Source organism: Equus przewalskii, chromosome 14 (assembly GCF_037783145.1).
Source record: "Equus przewalskii isolate Varuska chromosome 14, EquPr2, whole genome shotgun sequence".
NCBI lineage: Eukaryota > Metazoa > Chordata > Mammalia > Perissodactyla > Equidae > Equus > Equus przewalskii.
Genome location: NC_091844.1, coordinates 28,149,625 through 28,167,211, shown reverse-complemented (window position 1 = coordinate 28,167,211; position 17,587 = coordinate 28,149,625). Strand labels below are relative to the sequence as shown.

At 49.0% G+C, this 17,587-nt stretch overlaps 2 protein-coding genes across 7 annotated transcripts; one reads left to right on the top strand and one right to left on the bottom strand.

Annotated features, from left to right (window-relative positions):
• Positions 1-648: 648 nt before the first annotated feature.
• C14H2orf81 (chromosome 14 C2orf81 homolog) lies at positions 649-14,657 on the bottom strand. Of its 4 annotated transcripts, none has more exons than XM_070572329.1 (9): positions 14,459-14,657; positions 10,472-10,702; positions 10,166-10,387; positions 7,725-9,999; positions 7,311-7,550; positions 6,680-6,769; positions 3,987-4,175; positions 3,385-3,491; positions 649-3,260 (listed from the first exon to the last, which is right to left on the bottom strand). In XM_070572329.1, the coding sequence occupies exons 2-4, from the start codon at positions 10,577-10,579 to the stop codon at positions 8,617-8,619; spliced, it is 1,713 nt and encodes a 570-aa protein (XP_070428430.1). In that variant the 5' UTR covers positions 10,580-10,702; positions 14,459-14,657; the 3' UTR covers positions 649-3,260; positions 3,385-3,491; positions 3,987-4,175; positions 6,680-6,769; positions 7,311-7,550; positions 7,725-8,616. The 4 variants fall into 4 exon arrangements, with proteins under 4 accessions (XP_070428430.1, XP_070428428.1, XP_070428429.1 ...); XM_070572327.1 differs by lacking the exon at positions 14,459-14,657 and adding an exon at positions 13,075-13,661; XM_070572328.1 differs by lacking the exon at positions 14,459-14,657 and adding an exon at positions 13,075-13,661 and having other exon boundaries at positions 649-939.
• On the top strand, positions 12,886-17,544 carry WDR54 (WD repeat domain 54). 3 transcript variants are annotated; one of them, XM_008530338.2, is made up of 10 exons: positions 12,886-13,340; positions 13,730-13,952; positions 14,116-14,178; positions 14,579-14,645; positions 14,738-14,791; positions 15,117-15,244; positions 16,666-16,766; positions 16,866-17,028; positions 17,205-17,279; positions 17,357-17,544. In XM_008530338.2, the coding sequence occupies exons 1-10, from the start codon at positions 13,297-13,299 to the stop codon at positions 17,486-17,488; spliced, it is 1,050 nt and encodes a 349-aa protein (XP_008528560.2). In that variant the 5' UTR covers positions 12,886-13,296; the 3' UTR covers positions 17,489-17,544. The 3 variants fall into 3 exon arrangements, with proteins under 3 accessions (XP_008528560.2, XP_008528561.1, XP_070428437.1); XM_008530339.2 differs by having other exon boundaries at positions 13,229-13,340; positions 13,673-13,952; XM_070572336.1 differs by having other exon boundaries at positions 13,243-13,340; positions 16,866-17,019.
• The last annotated feature ends 43 nt before the right edge of the window (positions 17,545-17,587 follow it).

Below are 17,587 nucleotides of genomic sequence, written 5' to 3'. Positions count from 1 at the left end.
TGTAATATAAAGTTATTGATAGAATAAACAAAATATTAGTCATAGCTGAAGAGAGAATTAGTAAATTGGAAAACAGATCCAAAAAAAATGAACCAAAATGCAGCTTTAACATATAAGAAGAAGGAAAATGTGAAAGAGAAGCTAAGAAACATGAAAGATAAAGTGAGAAGGCCCAGCCTTTATCTAACTGCAATTCCATAAAGAGAGATGAAAGATAATGGAGGAGAGGCTGCATTTAAAGAGATATGCAGGATACATGTATATCTTCAGATTCAGGAAATCCAAGGGATTCCCACCAGAATAAACAAAAAGAAAGGCACGTCCGGATTAATAATAGTGAAACTGTAGAAAAACAACCCCAAAGCTAAAACTCTTGAAAGGAGCAAGAGAGAAAAAGCAGATTCCCTACAAAGTCACTGTTAGATTAACATCTGATTTCTCAATAGCAACAATGAAAGCCAGAAGATAAAGAAATGTTATCTTTAAGAGGATAAGAGAAGATAACTGTCAACCTATAATTCTTTAGCCAGAAAAATGACCCCTCAAAAATGAATGTGAAATAAAGAAATTTTCAAAGAAATAAAACTGAGGAAGTGTACTATCATTAGATCCCACATTAGTTTTTCTGCATAATAAATTACTATAAACTCAGTGGCACAAAAGGAATACATTTATTATCTCACAGTTTCTGAGTCAGGAGTCTGTGTACACATTAGCTGGGTCCTCTGCTCAGGGTCTTACCAGGCTGAAATCAAGGAGTCACCCAGAACTGCAATCTCATCTGGGCTCCAGGTCCTTCTTCCAAGGTCACTGGTTATTGGCAGAATTCAGTTCCTTGGGACATAGAGGCCTAGAGGCCATGTGGCGCTCTCCGCATTGTAGCAGTTTGCATCTTCATGGTAAACAGGAGAAGCTCTCTGACTTCTGGGAAGGCTTGAACTGTTTAAAAAGGCTAGCCTGGTTAGGTCAGGTCCACTCAAAATAATCTCCCCTTTGATTAACTCAAATTCAACTGATTGTAGGCCTTAATTAAATCAGGAAAATCCCTTTGCCAGGTACATGACATATCACAGGACTGAAATTCCATCATATTCATTATTTCTGCTCACACTCAAGGGGAGGAGATTATACAAAATATGTACACAAGAGGGTAGGAATCTTGGGGCCATCTTAGAATTCTGTCTACCACAAATCCTTATTAAAGGAACTTCTAAAGGATGCACTTCAGGTAGAAGGAAAATAATCCCAGATGGAAAATCTGAGACATAAGAAAATAGAACAAGCAAAGAGAATATTAAACATATGGGTAAATCTACACAAGTATCGACTACTTAAAATATAACAATATATCTGATTTGTGAGATTAATGAAATAATTAAAATACTGAGTTACAAAAGCATATAAGTTCAAAAGGAATGATTAATGTTAAAGAATTCTAAGATATATGTATTATTTTAAAGAAGAATAAAGGTATTGATTAGAGATACTGTTAAGTTAAATATGCAGGTTAGAATTTTTAGACTAACCACTAAAGAAAGAAATAGATTGTGTACTTTCAAAACAAGATAGGAAGTTTAAAAATGGAAAAAACATCCCACTTCACTCTAAGATGCTCCCAACCAATCCTCTTTCCTTCCCTCCCTCCTTCACTGTGGGTCAGACATATCACAGTCTGGTGGATCTCCCAGCTTCTTCCCCATTTTCTCTCACAGCCATTTCTCCTAACAAATTTCTTGTACATTTAATCCTAATTTGGTATCTGCTTCTTGGGTAATGTCTCCAGACTAAGACAAATCCCCAACTCATCTTATCAAATGACTATATCCGTGACAGCAAGACCAGACAATGGCAGTAGAAGTAAGGAAAAGTATATGCCTATCTCATTATGAACACACTTAAAAAGTTCTAAACAAAAACATGAGTATGCTAATTTAGCAATGTATACAAAAATAACATTATGACCAAGTTGGGTTTATTCCAGAAACACAAAGTTGGTTTAATATTTGAAAATCTATTAAGGTTTTCTAGAAAAAGAAACAAAAGTTATAATAATTGAAAGGGATGACATAAAACTCTTATTATTCCTAGATGGTGTGATTTTCTATGTAGAGAAACCAAAAGGATCTACAGATAACTTATTAGAGTTAGATAACTTAATAAAGTTGTTTGATATATGATCAATATACAAATTTTAAAATACCAGTTACAACGGCAAAAAAAAGAAGGTAGCTGAAATTAAGTATAGTAAAACTTGTGAAAGATCTTTATGGATAAAATTCTTTAAAATTTTGTAAGGATATTCAGATTTAATTAGATATGAGTATATCTTGTTCATGGTCAGGAAAACTCAATATCATAAAAATGTCAATCCTCCCAGTGGATATAGTACACTCCCAACAGGATTTGTGTGTGTGTGTGAAATCTGAAGAGCTGATTCCAAAATTTACGTAGATGAACAGACCCCAGAAAAGAAGCAATGGGCTGTCACTCCCAGAATTCACTGGTCTTATTGCATGACTCATCACAGGAGCAGCTGGTTGATGGAAAGGTGGAATGATTATCTGCAGGCTCAGTTACAGTGCCAGCTGGGAGACAACACCCTGTGAAGTTGGAGTGTTGTCCTGCAAGACATGGTTTATGCCTTAATGCCGAGGACACTATGTGGTACTTTCTCCCTCAAAGCCAGGAAGCACACATCTGGGAACCAAGAGAACAGGCAGAAGTTTCCTGTCTTATCGGTACCCCTAATACCCACTGGAAGGAGTTTTACTCCCGGTCACCATAAAGTGAGACTCAGCAGGTTTGGAATTCCTAGTGTCCACGGGATGAATACCTCCATCGGAGAACTGGCAATAAAGTAGAAGCTGAAACTGTCCTCTGACCAGTCTGAGCTCTCATGTCACTGAGTCAACAGGAGAAGGAAGAGGCCATTATACTGGACTAGGTGATTGACCCTTGGAGCCAGCAAACAAAAGGCATAACCAGATTAAGGGCTAGAAGTCGGCTGGTGGGGGGGGAGGGGGGGGTGCGCCGGACGGGAGGTGGCAAGTTAGGGCAAGGGTCACAGAGGATCAGTCCATCTTGTCTAGGTTTGTTAGTTGGACTGAGGCATTCCAGAGGCTTTGGGCCACCTGAGGATCCTGAGCAGCTTTAGAGGGAGGACTTATCACACAAGAACTGCTAAAGTATTTTCCAGAAATGCCATCCAGCTCCTTTGCCAAGCTCAAGTAGAGGACTGGGACTGCACCTTGTTTGGGATCCTGTGGAGACATGACGGAGAAGGAGAGAAGGTCATGCCGGCTAGGCTTTAGTCTGCTAAGGACACACAAGAAGCAGAGCCCTGTCCCACCCACTTCAGGTCCAGCCAGCTCCTCCCTTACCTACCTTAATGAAGAAGCTGACAAGCCAGAAAAGGAAGCGGTAAGGCCAAGAGAAATGCTTCATGATCTCCGTGTATACAACACCCGGGTCCACGGAGTTCACAGTCACACCTGAGTGAGTGAGACACAAGTATAAGTGCAAAGTGATGCGAGAGGAGGATATTGGGAAGAAAGAATTAAGTGTGGTTCTACAATGTGCAATGAGGGGAGCATCCTACCAGGGCTGTTGGGTAGAGGTGATCAGAGACTAGGGAGTGGTGCCAGGGCAGCCAGTGCTCTGTAACTTACATGAATGGTGGTGTCCAAGCCAGTAGGCAGATATAAGTATTTTAAAGTGTTGGGTGAACTTTAGGAGGAATGTAACAGATGGTGTTGATATTGGAAAATACTAGGAGGAGAGGGATGTTGTGGGTGATAGGAGAATTGGAAAAGGTTGAAAAGTAGATGTGAAGACGGGGTTGAGAGAAATATACGGTGCACAGACAATAAATGGAGGAGATTTCCAGCTGGCTTGGGGGGTATTGGGAGTATTTTATGGCCAGGACATGTTGGGAGGAGATGTGAAAGGTTGGGAATGGAGGAGTAGGGGGTGTCAGAGGCAGTTACCTGTTCCTTGAAGTCTCCGGGCAAGCTCCCCAGTGAATGAGGTCAAAAGCAGTTTGCTGCAGTTATAGTTCTGGTTGAAGGTCAGAGGTCCACCAGCCCCTGTCAGATGCCCCTCATCAATGTACCCACGTGTTTGCTGAAAGGAAGACACATTCACCACCCGGGCTGACCCTGCCCGTTGGAGGGCCCCTGTGTGGAGAGAGAACCACACTCCTTCAATCCAAGTCCTGGGGTAAACTCTCATAGCCACTCCCCAGCCTGCCCCTCCAGGAGACTCCAGGACAGCAGGGTCCACCCAGGGCTCTCAGAAGAGGGTCAGTGGGCCCTCCAACCAGACACCTAGGCTAGGCACAGGACAGCTTAATGTGAACGGAGACTTCATTTTCATTAGATGCTTTCCCAATGCTCTTCCTCCTCTTTTATTTTAGTGTTGGCAGCTTTATCTTGCTTTTCTTCTACTTGCCAGTTGGAGCGAATTTAATTGATCCTTGTTTGTGTTTTTACCTCAGTGATGGCTAAAACTGGAAGGAGAGGCTGGAGACACTGTGAAAGCTGTCTTTCAAGGATTCATTCATTCACTCATTTACTTGTTCACCCCACAAATTTTCACTAAGCCCCTGGATTATGGCAGATATCAAGACAGGTGCTAAGGACATAAAGATGCTAGCTAGGTTTGCAGGAAAAGAAATGTATGCAGAGATACTTGGGAAAGTGGTTGTTTTTTTTTTTTTACAAAAAAAAAAGCTATCTTCCAAGGGAATAAAAATAAAATTACAATTAGTAGAACAAGTTCAATCTTAAGAAAGAAAAAAAGTACCCAACTATAGGAAAAGTCTGGATTATATGAAGTGTGAAAAAGTAGTAGTTGTCACATGAATTTACAGTATGGTTTTCAAACTGATAAAACTGTTTTAAGCCCTATATTTAAATTAAGAATCACAAAGGAAAAACTGAGCAGGTAGTATTTAGCCAAAATTTGCTGGAGAGAAAAGTATTCTTAAAGAGGACAACGGACCCCAAACTTGGAGACACAGTGACATAAAGACCAAAGGGGCTCACAGCCTAGTTGGAGACTGGTCCTCATGGAGCAGTGTCAGTGTGAGAACAGAGATGTGTACAAGGGGCTAAGGAAGCCCCTTACATGGGTCCAGCTGGGGAAGGCATAGATGTCAGGGCAGGAGCCACAGCACGCGGTGTCTGTGCTGAGTCTTGGCAGATGAAGTAAAGTTAGCCAGGCTAAGGAGGTGGGAAAGGATACTCCAGATAGAGGGAACTACATGTGCAGAAGCAAAGCCAGAGGAAAAAGACAGAGCATGGTCCAAGAGCTACCGATTGTCTGGCTAGAGAAGAGGGTGTGGCTTCAGGAAGGACAAAGGATGAGGCTCTCAGTCAGCAGGGGGTCTAGTAAGTGGAGAGAAGGGACTTAGAATTTATCCTGTAATGGGTAGAGCACCTTCAAAGGATTTTAAGCAAGAAAGTGATATGGTAAAAGGTGATTTCTAGAAGTGGCAGAAGGGAGAATAGATAGAGGAGGGGAAACAGGAGAAAAGACCTTTTTTTTGGGAGGAAGATTAGCCCTGAGCTAACATCAGCTGCCGATCCTCTTTTTTTTTTTTGCTGAGGAAGAGAGGCCCTGAGCCAACAACTGTGCCTACCTTCCTCTACTTTATATGTGGGATTCCTGCCAAAGCACGGCTTGGTAAGTGGCGCATAGGTTCACGCCCAAGATCTGAACCAGCAAACCCTGGGCCGCCAAAGCATGAACTTAAGCACTACGCTGGCCAGCCTGGAAAAGACAGTTTAAGAAACTATTACTACACAAGATACAGACAGGGGTTGCAGCCTGTTACAATTTTGGGGAAGGGGAACAAGCATTCAGACTTGCCAATGCATAGAGTTTTGCCTGCTCTTTGTTCAGTTCCCAATTGAGGCTAATTTAATCTTCCCCCAAAGGTTACACAAGATCCTAGCAACATAGTTGCCTCCCAGGAGCGGACTGAGTAGCTGATTTTCAAGGAGAGGAGACCTTTTTTTTTTTTTTTTTTTTTAACTGTATTGGCTTTTTGTATACTTTCAATTTTGTACTTTGGATGTATTACCTAACAAAAAAAATCGATTTTCTTTTAAAGAGGCTATTACACAATCCAGGAGAAAATGTTAGGAAGAAGGTGCCTGCCACCCACTCCACCCCCACCCACCCCCCAGGAAGAACCCAAACTTCCTTCCTCAGAAAAGATTAAAAAATCAGAAATCCAAAGGACTTGGGCCCCAGGCAGTGGTGTGTTCATCCTACATCCGTGGTGGATCCTGAACTCTCTGAGAGCAGGAAGTCAGTCTTCTTGTTCTCTATGTTCCTAATGGCCCAGTGCCGCCCTTGAGAAGTATTTGTTGAGATGACTGACTCTACTGATCTGGCTAGAACTTGGAGCTGGGGGAAGGAGGGAGGGGAATCTTAGATCCCCTTGCTGGCTGTATTTTGGGCTGACTGATTCCATTACCAGCCTCCTATTCCTGACTTGTGCCGGGTGGGTTCCCCTGCTGTGCGCAGCAAAAGCAGACTAGGTCATCATTGCTCAGCAAGCAACTAGGTGCCAAAGGGAAGGTGGTGGCCATGGGAGAGAGGAAGCCACGAAAATGTCAGCGGTATGGAGAAGTGGGGGCAGCACAGAAGGTAGACATTCATCCTTCCTTACCTTTGAGTAGATTTGTGAGCAAAAAGGGCCCAATATAGTTGGTGGCAAAGGTGAGATCAAGGCCCTCTGGGGTAAGTGTCGTGGGGAATCCTGGGAAGAGATGACAACACAGATTGTGATGGAGGGACTACCCTATGGGAAACAAAGTCTGCGGGGGTGGAGGGGGGACGTATTGGGATTCAGTAGAAATGCCACAGGAGCATGTATGCACAAAGATAGGGGCAATGAGGGGCTGGCCCCGTGGCCGAGTGGTTAAGTTCACGCGCTCCGCTGCAGGCTGCCCAGTGTTTCGTTAGTTCGAATCCTGGGCGCGGACATGGCACTGCTCATCAGACCACGCTGAGGCAGCGTCCCACATGCCACAACTAGAAGGATCCACAACGAAGAATATACAACTATGTACTGGGGGGCTTTGGGGAGAAAAAGGAAAAAATTAAAAATTAAAAAAAAAAAAAGATGGGGTAATGAAGTTTGAGGCTATAACTTAAGGTGGCCTTTTTAGGGTAGTGTGTGAATTAGAGAGTTTCAGCAGGATGCACAGGTTAGGCTTTGGAGATGCCTGCTTTGGGGTCCCTGAGCTGGAAAGGAGGCTCCTGAAATGTGTTCGGGGGAAGAAAGTGAAGGTACCTACCACAGACTGCAGCATTGTTAACAAGCAGATGTATCTCAGGGTACTCCTGCAGAAGCCAACGGGCAAAGCCCCGGATGGACGCCATAGAGCTCAGGTCCACCTCACCAAGAAGGAGGTGGTTGCACCGTAAGGCTGCTTGGATCTCGGCCAGGGCTTGCTTTCCACGTTTGAAGCTACGGCAGGCAAGGATCACATGGGCCCCTCGGCGGGCCAGCTCCTGGGCCACAACCTTCCCAATGCCTATAGGAGGGCAGCTTCAGAGCAGGCTAGTCTGGGCAGTGACTGGAGGGCAATGGAGCAAGGGGAGGGACAAGGGTGCTGACAGTGGGTGCTAGTCCTCTTCCCTGCCCTCCCCTTTGAGGCTTTTGAAGGCTGAGGCCCCTAGTGAGGTGACAAGGTGGAAGGAGCACTCACCACTGTTGGCCCCAGTCACCACTGCTGTCTTCCCAGTCAGATCTGTGGAGCAGTGCTGGAGGTCCCATAGGTGAGACTTATGCCAGAGCCTCACACATAGTCTAAGCAGGAGGACTAGAATAAGGACAGAGCCAGGACCCCAGACCAGGGTGCTGAGTAGAGACCACAGCAACATAGCAGAGACTGCTGGCTGCCACTGGAAGTGCTGCAGTAGGGTGAGGGTGGAGAAGGGCTAAGCAAAGCTGTGTGGGGATTAGCAGTGAGGCTGGTGTGGAGCTTAAGACACGAAATTTAAGGAGGTAAATACTCTTGGATCTGTTCAAGCACCCTGTTTGAACCTGAAAGTGAGTTCCCTCTTAAATTGCGTGCCCAAGCCACTTGATTGCCTCACCCCGGTCAAAGGTCCAAATCAAATATCAAAAGATCAGGGCTTCCCTGAGCCCTGCACAGCCTCTAATTCATCTATTTGCACTCTAAGGGTGATTGACAGAGCTCCAGGGACTGGAGAAGCAAGAGATCAAACTCCTCATGTCTTGAGTCACTCTGTGCTTAAGCAGGGCCATGCGCTTCCTCCACCTCTCCAGCTGAGGCAGACTCCACTGCAGCCCTTGTCTGTCCTTTGCGGGGAGGTGCATGGTTCTCCAGAATGCCACTGCTGGGGCGAAGCCTCCGTCCTAAAGCAGGGTCTCCTAAGGGTGGTAATGGGGTTATTTCCTGGAGCCAGTGTTCTATGTTCTTCCAGGCCTGTAGGACAACTGCTCCTCCCCAGTTCACTGAGAGTACACAGCTTTGGGCGAAACGGACAGAGACATTGGGCCAATTCTTAGAGCAACTCAGATGTTTATTTCTGGCAAGCAGACAGAAGGAAGGTAGGATTCCTGCTGCCCGGGGTTCAGGACCCAGAATGAGGCAGGTACTTGGAAGGGAGTGACCTCACTTTGGGGGTTGAGTTCTTCATTAGCTGCGCCACCATCACCTGAGGCTTCGGGGCACCTGTCTGGATGGGCTGCTGCTCAATGGGAGGAGAGGCTTGGCCTTTGTCCTCCTGCTGGGGTATGGCAGAGCTGAGCAGCACCTGGGTGGTTGGGTTCCACATGCTCACACCAGGAGCCAGTTTCATTGCTTCTGGCAGCAACATGGGCTTCCACATCACCTGGGACGTGGCCTCGAGGACTTGGGGCTCAGGATGAGGCCACTTGTGAGGATCCAGGCCTTGTGGAGGTACGCCCTGTGGAGATACACGGGCGCGGCCGGCCCACAGGTCTTCCAGTAACTCCACCTCTCCATCCCAGCCACTGGGCCACTTGGTACCCGGCCACAGTTTGGGGCTGGGGTTGCGGGCCACGTCGGGGAGCACTGGGTGCGTGGCGAGAAAGCGGAGGCCGGGACTAGGAAAGGGCAGCTTTGACCCGGAGCCTGGCGACGGTAGACCTAAGCTTAAACTGGGGATTTGGAGGCCGGGGCGGGGGTCAGGGCCGAAGTCACGGGACGGAACGCCAGGCGGGAGAGGTAAGAAAACTGCAGAGGAGACGCGGACGCCGGTGCGGGGGGTTCCGGCTCCGGCTGGGGCCTCGGTCTTCTCGCCGCGCAGGCGTCCGCGATAGGCTTCCACGGGGCGCGCCTCGGAGTCTGGAAGCAGGACCTTGGCCAGCGGGCTCACCCAGAGGCGCGGCAGCCGCGCGGGATCCAGGCGCGCCCCCACCATCCTGCGGCCCACCATGTACTGAGGTGCGCTCAGCCCTGCCTCTGGGCGCCCCGGCTGCTGCTGAGGCTGGAACGACGCGGAGAGCCTGAGCATGGTGGAGCCACCCGCAGAGGAGCTGGCCACTGACACTGGCGAGGCGATGCGGGGCATCTCCTCCTTCTTGAGCTCCAGCCGGTCCCCAGCAGCGTGCAGCTGGGGCGTGCAATAGTAGAGGTCCTCGAGCGAGAACTGAGAGCTGAGGGCCTGTGCCCTCTCGGCTGAGGCCTCGGGGCTGGCTACCAAGGACAGCTCCAGAGAAGAATGGGGACTGCCGGTGTGCGCCGTCTCCACTGAGGGCTGGAGGTTCCCGTTCAAGGACCCAGCCGAGGACAGGTGGCCTATTGCCTGGCCATCCAGTTCCTCTAAAGGACCCCTGGGCCCTGCCTCCTGAAACAGCTCCGGGGTGGGTGGCGGGCCTGGACCTGGGATGACTCTCAGCTCGGGAGAACCCTCCCAAGATTCCATCTGCTCCTGTGATCCTCTATCCATCCACGATCTTCCTATAGGGATCTGGTCCACGCTCCCTTGGTCCTGGGGAAATGCAGCCAGAGTGAGAGGTGGGTAGTGAGACATCGGAAAGGGGAGAGAGGAACTAATGGTGGAAGAGTCCAGAAAGGCCCTGAGAACAAGGAAGACGCGGCGAGGGGGTGAGGAGGGGGATGGGGGGGCTTCGGAGAGAGCTGGGGGCTGGGCTTACTTCGCCTTGGAAGGTCTCCTCCAGCCCCACCGAAGCAGGAGCGTGCAGCACAGGCACGGATCCCTGAGCCCAGGCGTCCGTCGTGCATGCCGAGGGCTCCTCATCCTCGCCCCACGTGGGGTCCTCGGCCACTGCAGATTCTCCCTCATCCCGGGCCAGGAAGCGCCACTCGGTGATGTGCAGCATGGCCTCCCGCGCCTGACTGATGGTGAACGGAATGCACTGCGGGGCAAGAGAGGGTCTTAGCCCGGTAGGGAGGGGTTGGAGAGGGGGGAGATGGGTCTGGCAGACCGGATCCAGGCCCACCTGCTGGGTCAGGTAGACTTTGAAAGCAGAGTCCATGACTCTCGCGAGCAGATCGGCCAAGATATCCCCAACCACGTCCTCGCCCTCCTCGAGAGCCGTAAACGCCATCCACTCAGCCTCAGTGAGCCGCCCAGGTACGATGTCCACCTGAGGTACCTGCACAGTAGGCGGCCGGACCTTTTCTGCCTTGGATCGGGTCACCCCACGGTCTCGGATCTGCCTTTCCTGCCTCTGTGGGAAAGGAACAGGGCAATCAGGGCAGGAAACTGAGGAGTGGAACAAAGAAGAAGCTATAGGCTTGGAGGAAGCTTTCTCAAGTTGTCCAGCAGGAAGGAAAAGCCTTTTGAAAGGGACAATTTACTAAAAGCCTACTATGCGACAGATGCTTTTTAGGTGACTGGCTTAGCTAATTTAATTTTCATAACAGCTCACCAAGTCCATTTTACAGACAAAGAAACAAACACATGTTAACCATCACTTGCTTGGGATCACACAGTAAACCCAGGCTATATGTAGCTCTAACTTCACAGTCCTTGCTATTTGCACTAATTCAAAGTCCTGAGAGCTCAAAGAACTTGAGAAAGACGAGTCGATAAATGGTGCTGGAATTATGGGTGCTGTTTAGAGTCTCCACACCTGCCCCAAATCAACTTAGATCCTCATTTCACAATATTCATACAAATAAACTCCAGATGGATTAAAGGATAAACACACACACAAATGAAACAAAAATATAAACAAAAAATAAAATGTAGGAAAAATAGGTTAAATTGTCATATAATCTCTCAGTGAGAAAGAACTGCCTAAACATAAAAGTAATGTGAGAAATAACAAAGAAATAAGTAGATAGGTGTGACATATGTAGGTCAAGTTTTCCTGTACTTATTTTTAAAAAGTTCCTAATTACAAGCTGATATTAGTAGTTACAATTTTCTGGCACTTCAAGTATGTCAGTCACATACATTGATTCAATTCATACATTTTTTAGACTCCATAATATTTTTGTCCCCATTTTACAGAATTTGCCCAGGATCACCCAGCAAGGAAGTACTAGTGGAGTCATAATGCATATTCAGGTCTGACTCCAGAGCCTGACTTTATCCTGCTGCTCAAAAAATATTTTCGACAAATATAAAAAAGAATAAATATCCTCAAATATATTAAAAATTCGTACAAAATAAGGAAAATCATAAGACCCCAAGGATAATAAGCAAAAGACCTCACATTTCACACAAGTGGAACTATAGATGACAAACATTTGAAAAGATGTCCAACCTTCAAAAATATCAATTCCATTTTTACAAATACACTCAAAGGTTCTCTGAAATGAAAATAAAAATATATTCTCCAACATATTCCTCGTGGTGTCATTTATAATAGAATATTGAAAACACATTTAATAACAAGAGAATAGATGGCTAATTGTGCACTATCTATATGATGGAATATTATACAATGATTAAGGTAATCTTTAGAAAGAATTTGCAATCGCATAGAAAAATACTTATCATGTAATGTTAAATGAGAGAGATAGGATACAAAATTACATATCAAATATTATCACAGATATGCAAACCAGTATGTGTTGAAGAAGAGGAAAACACCAAAATTGTAACAGTGGGTATGTTTCTTTCATATGCTCTTCTCAATTTTATAAGTTCTCTACAATGAGTTTGTATCCTTTAATAATCAAGAAAAATCCACTTAAAAAGAAAAAGACTAGTCCCAAATATTCATTTTAGGAACATAGGAATTTACTAACAGATTCTTAGGAGCCTCTTCACTTCCCCACAACAGTCTCCCTGATTCCTTCCAAAATTTACCTGCAAACACAATCTTCCCAAACCTTTGCCTCCCCACCCCTAACCTTATTGCCTCATACTTGATGTTCCCCAAAATTCATTCTTCCCCAAATCTGGTGTTTCCTAAACCTCACACTGAATTCAAGACCCCTTAAGCCTCATTTCCCCTCTCTGGCAAGCCCAGGGAATGGCCAACGGCCCAGTCCAGGCTTGGCCAGAGCAGAGCAGGTAAGGCTGAGAGAGGAGTATACTTTCCCGTCCCAGCCTCTCATGTGACACCCGTGATAGTGACCGTACCTAGACGCGGCCTGGCCAGAGATATTGTTGCACAAAGTCTCTTCAAATCTGTTTTATTTTTTTAAATGTTTTGGCTTTTAAACAGTTTGACTTTCAAGTGCAGCCTCAGAGTTGTTTAATCTATTTCTTCCTCCTGAAATTCTCAAAATGGGTAATTTAGCAACGCCTATCCCTAATGCCTGACCAATTCTGGTTTATCTATTTAAATGGGAACCTCAATGTACGAGACTTATTACACACATTAGCTGTTTCCAAAGTCATTTTCTTGTGGACTCTGCACCACCCATTTGACCCTTTCCCTCAGGTTCCGAGTGTGACAAAGCGCGGGAGTGGGCGTAGTGCAGGTGAAAGTTTTCTGCCCAAGTACCGACGTGGCTTCCTTGTCATCTTGAACGCCCGCGTGGCGGGTGGGCGCCAGGTGGCAAGGAGCTGGCCCACGGATCCCGACGCCAACCTTAACGGCCGATCCCGCTCTGGCGCACCCCCAGCTGATTGGAAGCTCACCGAGCCTTCGTGAGCCATCGCCGCAGCTGTCACTCCAACCCTGGGTTTCGGAAGCTCCCACCCGCTTCGCTGCGGCGGCCACTGCCGCCTAAAGGTCGCCCGAGCAACCGCGCCGGCGCGGGGCGGCCCGCCCCGCCCACAGTTGCCCTAGCAACCGTGCCGCTCGCGGCACGTTCGCGATAGTTGCCCCGCCCAACAGTCGTGCGTACGTGCGTCGTCTCTATGGTGGCGGCGGATTCGGAGGGATCCAAGGACCCTGGAGCCAGGCAAGCGGACCTGGGGCTGCTGGTGTGGCCTCTGACCCGGGCCGGGGGCTTGGGGGAGCTGAGCCGAGGGCGGAAGGGGCTGGGGACTACCCTGCCTCATCCTGCCTTGGCTCGGGCGTTTGGGACCACTGGGTCCCCCGCCATCACCATTCCTGCTCTGGGATTCCCCCGTCGCCCTATGACTGAGCCCTGGGGCTCCCCTCTCTTGCTCCAAGAGACCGTCCCCATGCATGTGACCCCCCCATCACCGTCCTCGGGGTCCCCCATCACATCATGACCCAGTCTTAGGAGTCTTCCCCAGGGCTTCATGACAGCACCCCCACCCCCCACAGGAACTCTGCTGTCTTCTGTTTCCCGCGCGCCTCGTGATTCGGGCGTCTCTCCCCTAGGATGTTCCGCCGGGAGCGCTCCATCCCCCTTCGAGGCTCAGCTGCCGCCCTGTGCAACAACCTCAGTGTGCTGCAGCTACCCGTCCGCAACCTCACACATTTTGGGGTAGTCCATGGACCCAGCGCCCAGCTTCTCAGCTTTGCTCCTGAGGGTTTGCCCTTGGCCCAGCGCCAGCTCCACGCTAAGGAGGGAGCTGGAGTGAGTCCCCCACTTATCACTCAGGTGAGGCACGGAGTTGGGAGTGGTGTTGCTGAACCCAGTCCTAACCTCTGTCCTCTCCAAACCTCAAGGAACAGGCCTTCCCTAACTCTTAATTTCCACTCTTCTGAGTCCTCATGTCCCCTGCTCTGACCACTTCCCCCTACTCCCATCCGCCTCCCTCCAGGTCCACTGGTGTGTCCTCCCCTTCCGAGTATTGCTGGTACTCACCTCACATCGAGGAATACAGGTAAGAGGAGGACCTTCCTGCCCTGCCCCACTAGAGTCTTCTCATCTGCTCTCCAAGGCCCCCCGAGGCTTCCCCAATTGCTTCTAAACACTTCCAAACTTTTCACATGCTTACCACACTCTTCCTTATTTCTCATTTTCATTCCTTTCATCTTTTCCAATTCCCAAGTACCCTCTCCAATATCTCCCCCTTTACTAGCTGTATGACCTTGGACAATTAAGGTAACTTCTCAGAGCCTCAGTGTCCTCCTCTGTAAAATGGGGATAAAAGTAGTGCCTACCTCCTGGAGTTGTTTTGAGGATCAAACGGACTAGGGCTAGCATGAGTATGTGAAGTACTCAGCACAGAGCTCAGCAAAAGTCAGCTGGGTTGTGACCCCATCCTTGCTTTTGTCTTCCAGATGTTTGAGTCTGATGGCTCCATCATGGTCTATTGGCACGCACTGGACTCTGGGGATGCCTCTCCGGGTACCTGCAGGACTAAGTGGGGTAGGGGGAGTGAGTGTTTGCTGGGGTGGGGGGAGGTGCTATTTCTAATAGTTTTCTCGTTTCCTACTCAGTACAGGCTGTGTTTGCCCGAGGAATTGCTGCCAGTGGCCACTTCATCTGTGTGGGTGAGGGGACCAAGAGCAGGGCATTGGGGGTGCTGGGGTTCAGGGGTGTGGACTTTGGCCAGGAGCTTGCTGAAGGTCTGAGGAAACTGTGGAGGGTGACAAGGAAAGGTGGGAGTGAAGGGGGTTCTGAGAGACTCCAGAAAGCCATGGAGGGTTTCAGAGGGGCAGGATGGAATAGAATAAGGGTAGTGAATGGAAGGGCAGGGCCTTTGGAGCTGTGAGGGGTGGTTGGTTACTAAGGTTTCTGGGATGGAGGGAGTGCTGAGTGTGGCGGCTGGAGACTCAGGAGGATCAGGAAGCCATCAGTGGGGCACTGGTTCTGCAGGAACGTGGTCAGGCCGGGTGCTGGTGTTCGACATCCCAGCCAAGGGTCCAAACATTGTACTGAGCGAAGAGCTGGCTGGGCACCAGACACCAATCACAGACATTGCCACCGATCCTGCCCAGGGACAGGTGAGTGGGTTCCCCCTACCTGTTCCTGGGAGCCTGGGAGCCTTCGAGCCTTCCCCACCTTGGGAGGCAGGGGACCTGGGTTCAAGTCTTGGCTCTACCACTAAGCAGCTGGATGACTTTGGGCAAAGTGCTGCACTTTGCTAGGCTAGGCTTCAGCAACCTCAGGTCCAGTGATGAAGCCCGAGATTCTTTGCATTTACCTGGCATTTAACAGTAGTTCACTAACACTTTTCAATAGTGGTGGGAATGGAAGAGTTGGGACAGATGGTTTACTAAGATGCTTTCCAGCTCTGACATGTGCAGCTTCCTTCTCTGGACTTTGGCAAGTCCTACCTATTCAGGCCCACCTGCAGCGCCACCCTCTCCAGGAAGCCTTCCCCCTATTCCAGCTCCCACTGATCTCCCTTAGCTGAACCCTGAATTGATACTGCCCAATTCAAAGCCAACTTTTGTCTCCCCGTTTGGATTGCACACCTCTTGAGAAGGTACGTATCTTCTCATTCATATCTTCCACTGCACCTGGCACTGAGCTGGGCCCATGGGCTATGCTGGCTGCCTGGGTTGGGGGTTGTCAAGAGGCCCAGAGTCTAGTTAGCACTAGGACTGGCTCACTGCAAGACCTCCAGGTCATAACACTATGGCCTCTATTTGGTCATCCATGCAGTGAGGACAATTATATACCCCCTCTGAACACGTGGTGTGGGACAGGGGTCGGGGGAGACTCTATAAGGAGTGTAAGGAAAGCATTTTCAACATTTTATGCTTGCTGAGGGAACCCTGGGTTCAGCTAGTGAGGGCTCCACATCTGCCCTTCCCTGGAGGCAAAGATGCAAATACTGCCTCCGTCCCCCTCCTGCCCTGTACAGACAATCCCCAACTTAGGATGGTGTGACGTCATGATTTTTCGACTTTACAATGGTGCAAAAGCCACACACATTCAGTAGAAACCGTACTTCAAATTTTGAGTTTTGATCTTTTCCTGTGCTGGCGATATGCAGTTCTCACGTCCCTCACGATGCTGGGCAGCAGGGGCAGCAAGCCGCAGCTCCCAGTCAGCCACGTGCTCATGAGGGTCAATGACCCCCTTACAACCATTCTGTACCCATACGACCATTCTGGTTTTCACTTTCAGTACAGTATTCAATAAATTACATGAGCTATTGAACACTTCATTATAAAACAGGCTTTCTGTTGATGATTTTGTCCAACTGTAGGGTAATGTAAGTGTTCTAAGCAGGTTCAAAGTAGGCTAGGCTAAGCTATGATGTTCGGTATCTTAAGCCTGTAAAATGTATTTCGACTTGATGTTTTCGGCTTACAATGGGTTTATCAGGACATAACCCCATCGTGAGTTGAGGAAGATCAGTGTACAGGACCCAGCAGAGGAGAAAGGCAAGGGCTGATCCTGCCTTTCCCCTCAGGACTGCGTGGCTGACATGGTGACGGCAGATGACTCAGGCTTGCTGTGTGTCTGGCGGTCAGGGCCTGAATTCAAATTATTGACCCGAATTCCAGGATTCGGGTAGGTGAGGTGGAAGGGGGCCGAGGCCTTCCTGAGGTAGCCGCAGGGTGGGAAGTGGGCTTCGGTCTGGGAAATCACTGTGGGGTATTGCCCTTGCAGGGTCCCGTGCCCTTCTGTGCAGCTGTGGCAGGGGACCGTAGCAGCAGGCTATGGAAACGGGCAAGTGCGTCTGTATGAGGCCAGTACGGGAACGCTACATGTCCAGATCAACGCCCACGCTCGGGCCATCTGTGCCCTGGACCTAGCTCCTGAGGTGGGCAAGGTTAGTCTCCTCCTCCATCCCTCCATACCCTTGTTCCTGGTGCTGGAATGTTGAGAGGAACTCCACAGGCTTGTCTTTGCCACTCAGTGTAGCCCCTGGACCCTGCACCCCAGCCTATACCAGTCCCCTGTCAGCACGTTCCAACTCCCCCTTGTCCTCCCTGCCTTTTTTTACAGCTGCTTTCTGCAGCTGAGGATACCTTTGTGCACATCTGGAAGCTGAGCAGAAGCCCAGAGAGTGTCTCCATTGAGGTGTGTGTGGTGAGGGGAGTGGAATGGGGAGCCCAAGCATGGGGCAGCAGGCCCTGAGCAGCCCTCTTCTCTCCCAGGTGGAACACTGTCATGGTGAATGTGTACCCGACACCCAGGTGTGTGGTGCCCGCTTCTGTGATCCCTCAGGCAGCTCCTTTGCTGTGACTGGCTATGATCTTGCTGAGATCCTGAGATTCAGCAGCATGTGAGAGAAGAGCAGCCCTCCTTCCCCCCTGTGGTATTTATAAAGTACCCCCTCCACCCAGCCCTTGTCTGATTACTCAGTATCACACTCATACTTCATAGGG

Bases quoted from the DNA above. Each gene is read 5' to 3' on its own strand.
- C14H2orf81 (XM_070572327.1), bottom strand. The intron at 10,388-10,471 runs GTGGGCCTGGAT...CTTGCCCCGCAG, and splicing joins AAGTCTACCTGACCCAGCAG to TGCATTCCGTTCACCATCAG. The intron at 10,000-10,165 runs GTAAGCCCAGCC...GCATTTCCCCAG, and splicing joins AGGAGACCTTCCAAGGCGAA to GACCAAGGGAGCGTGGACCA.
- WDR54 (XM_008530338.2), top strand. From the start codon at position 13,297: ATGGTGGCGGCGGATTCGGAGGGATCCAAGGACCCTGGAGCCAG. The intron at 13,953-14,115 runs GTGAGGCACGGA...GCCTCCCTCCAG, and splicing joins GTCCCCCACTTATCACTCAG to GTCCACTGGTGTGTCCTCCC. The intron at 14,646-14,737 runs GTACCTGCAGGA...TTTCCTACTCAG, and splicing joins CTCTGGGGATGCCTCTCCGG to TACAGGCTGTGTTTGCCCGA.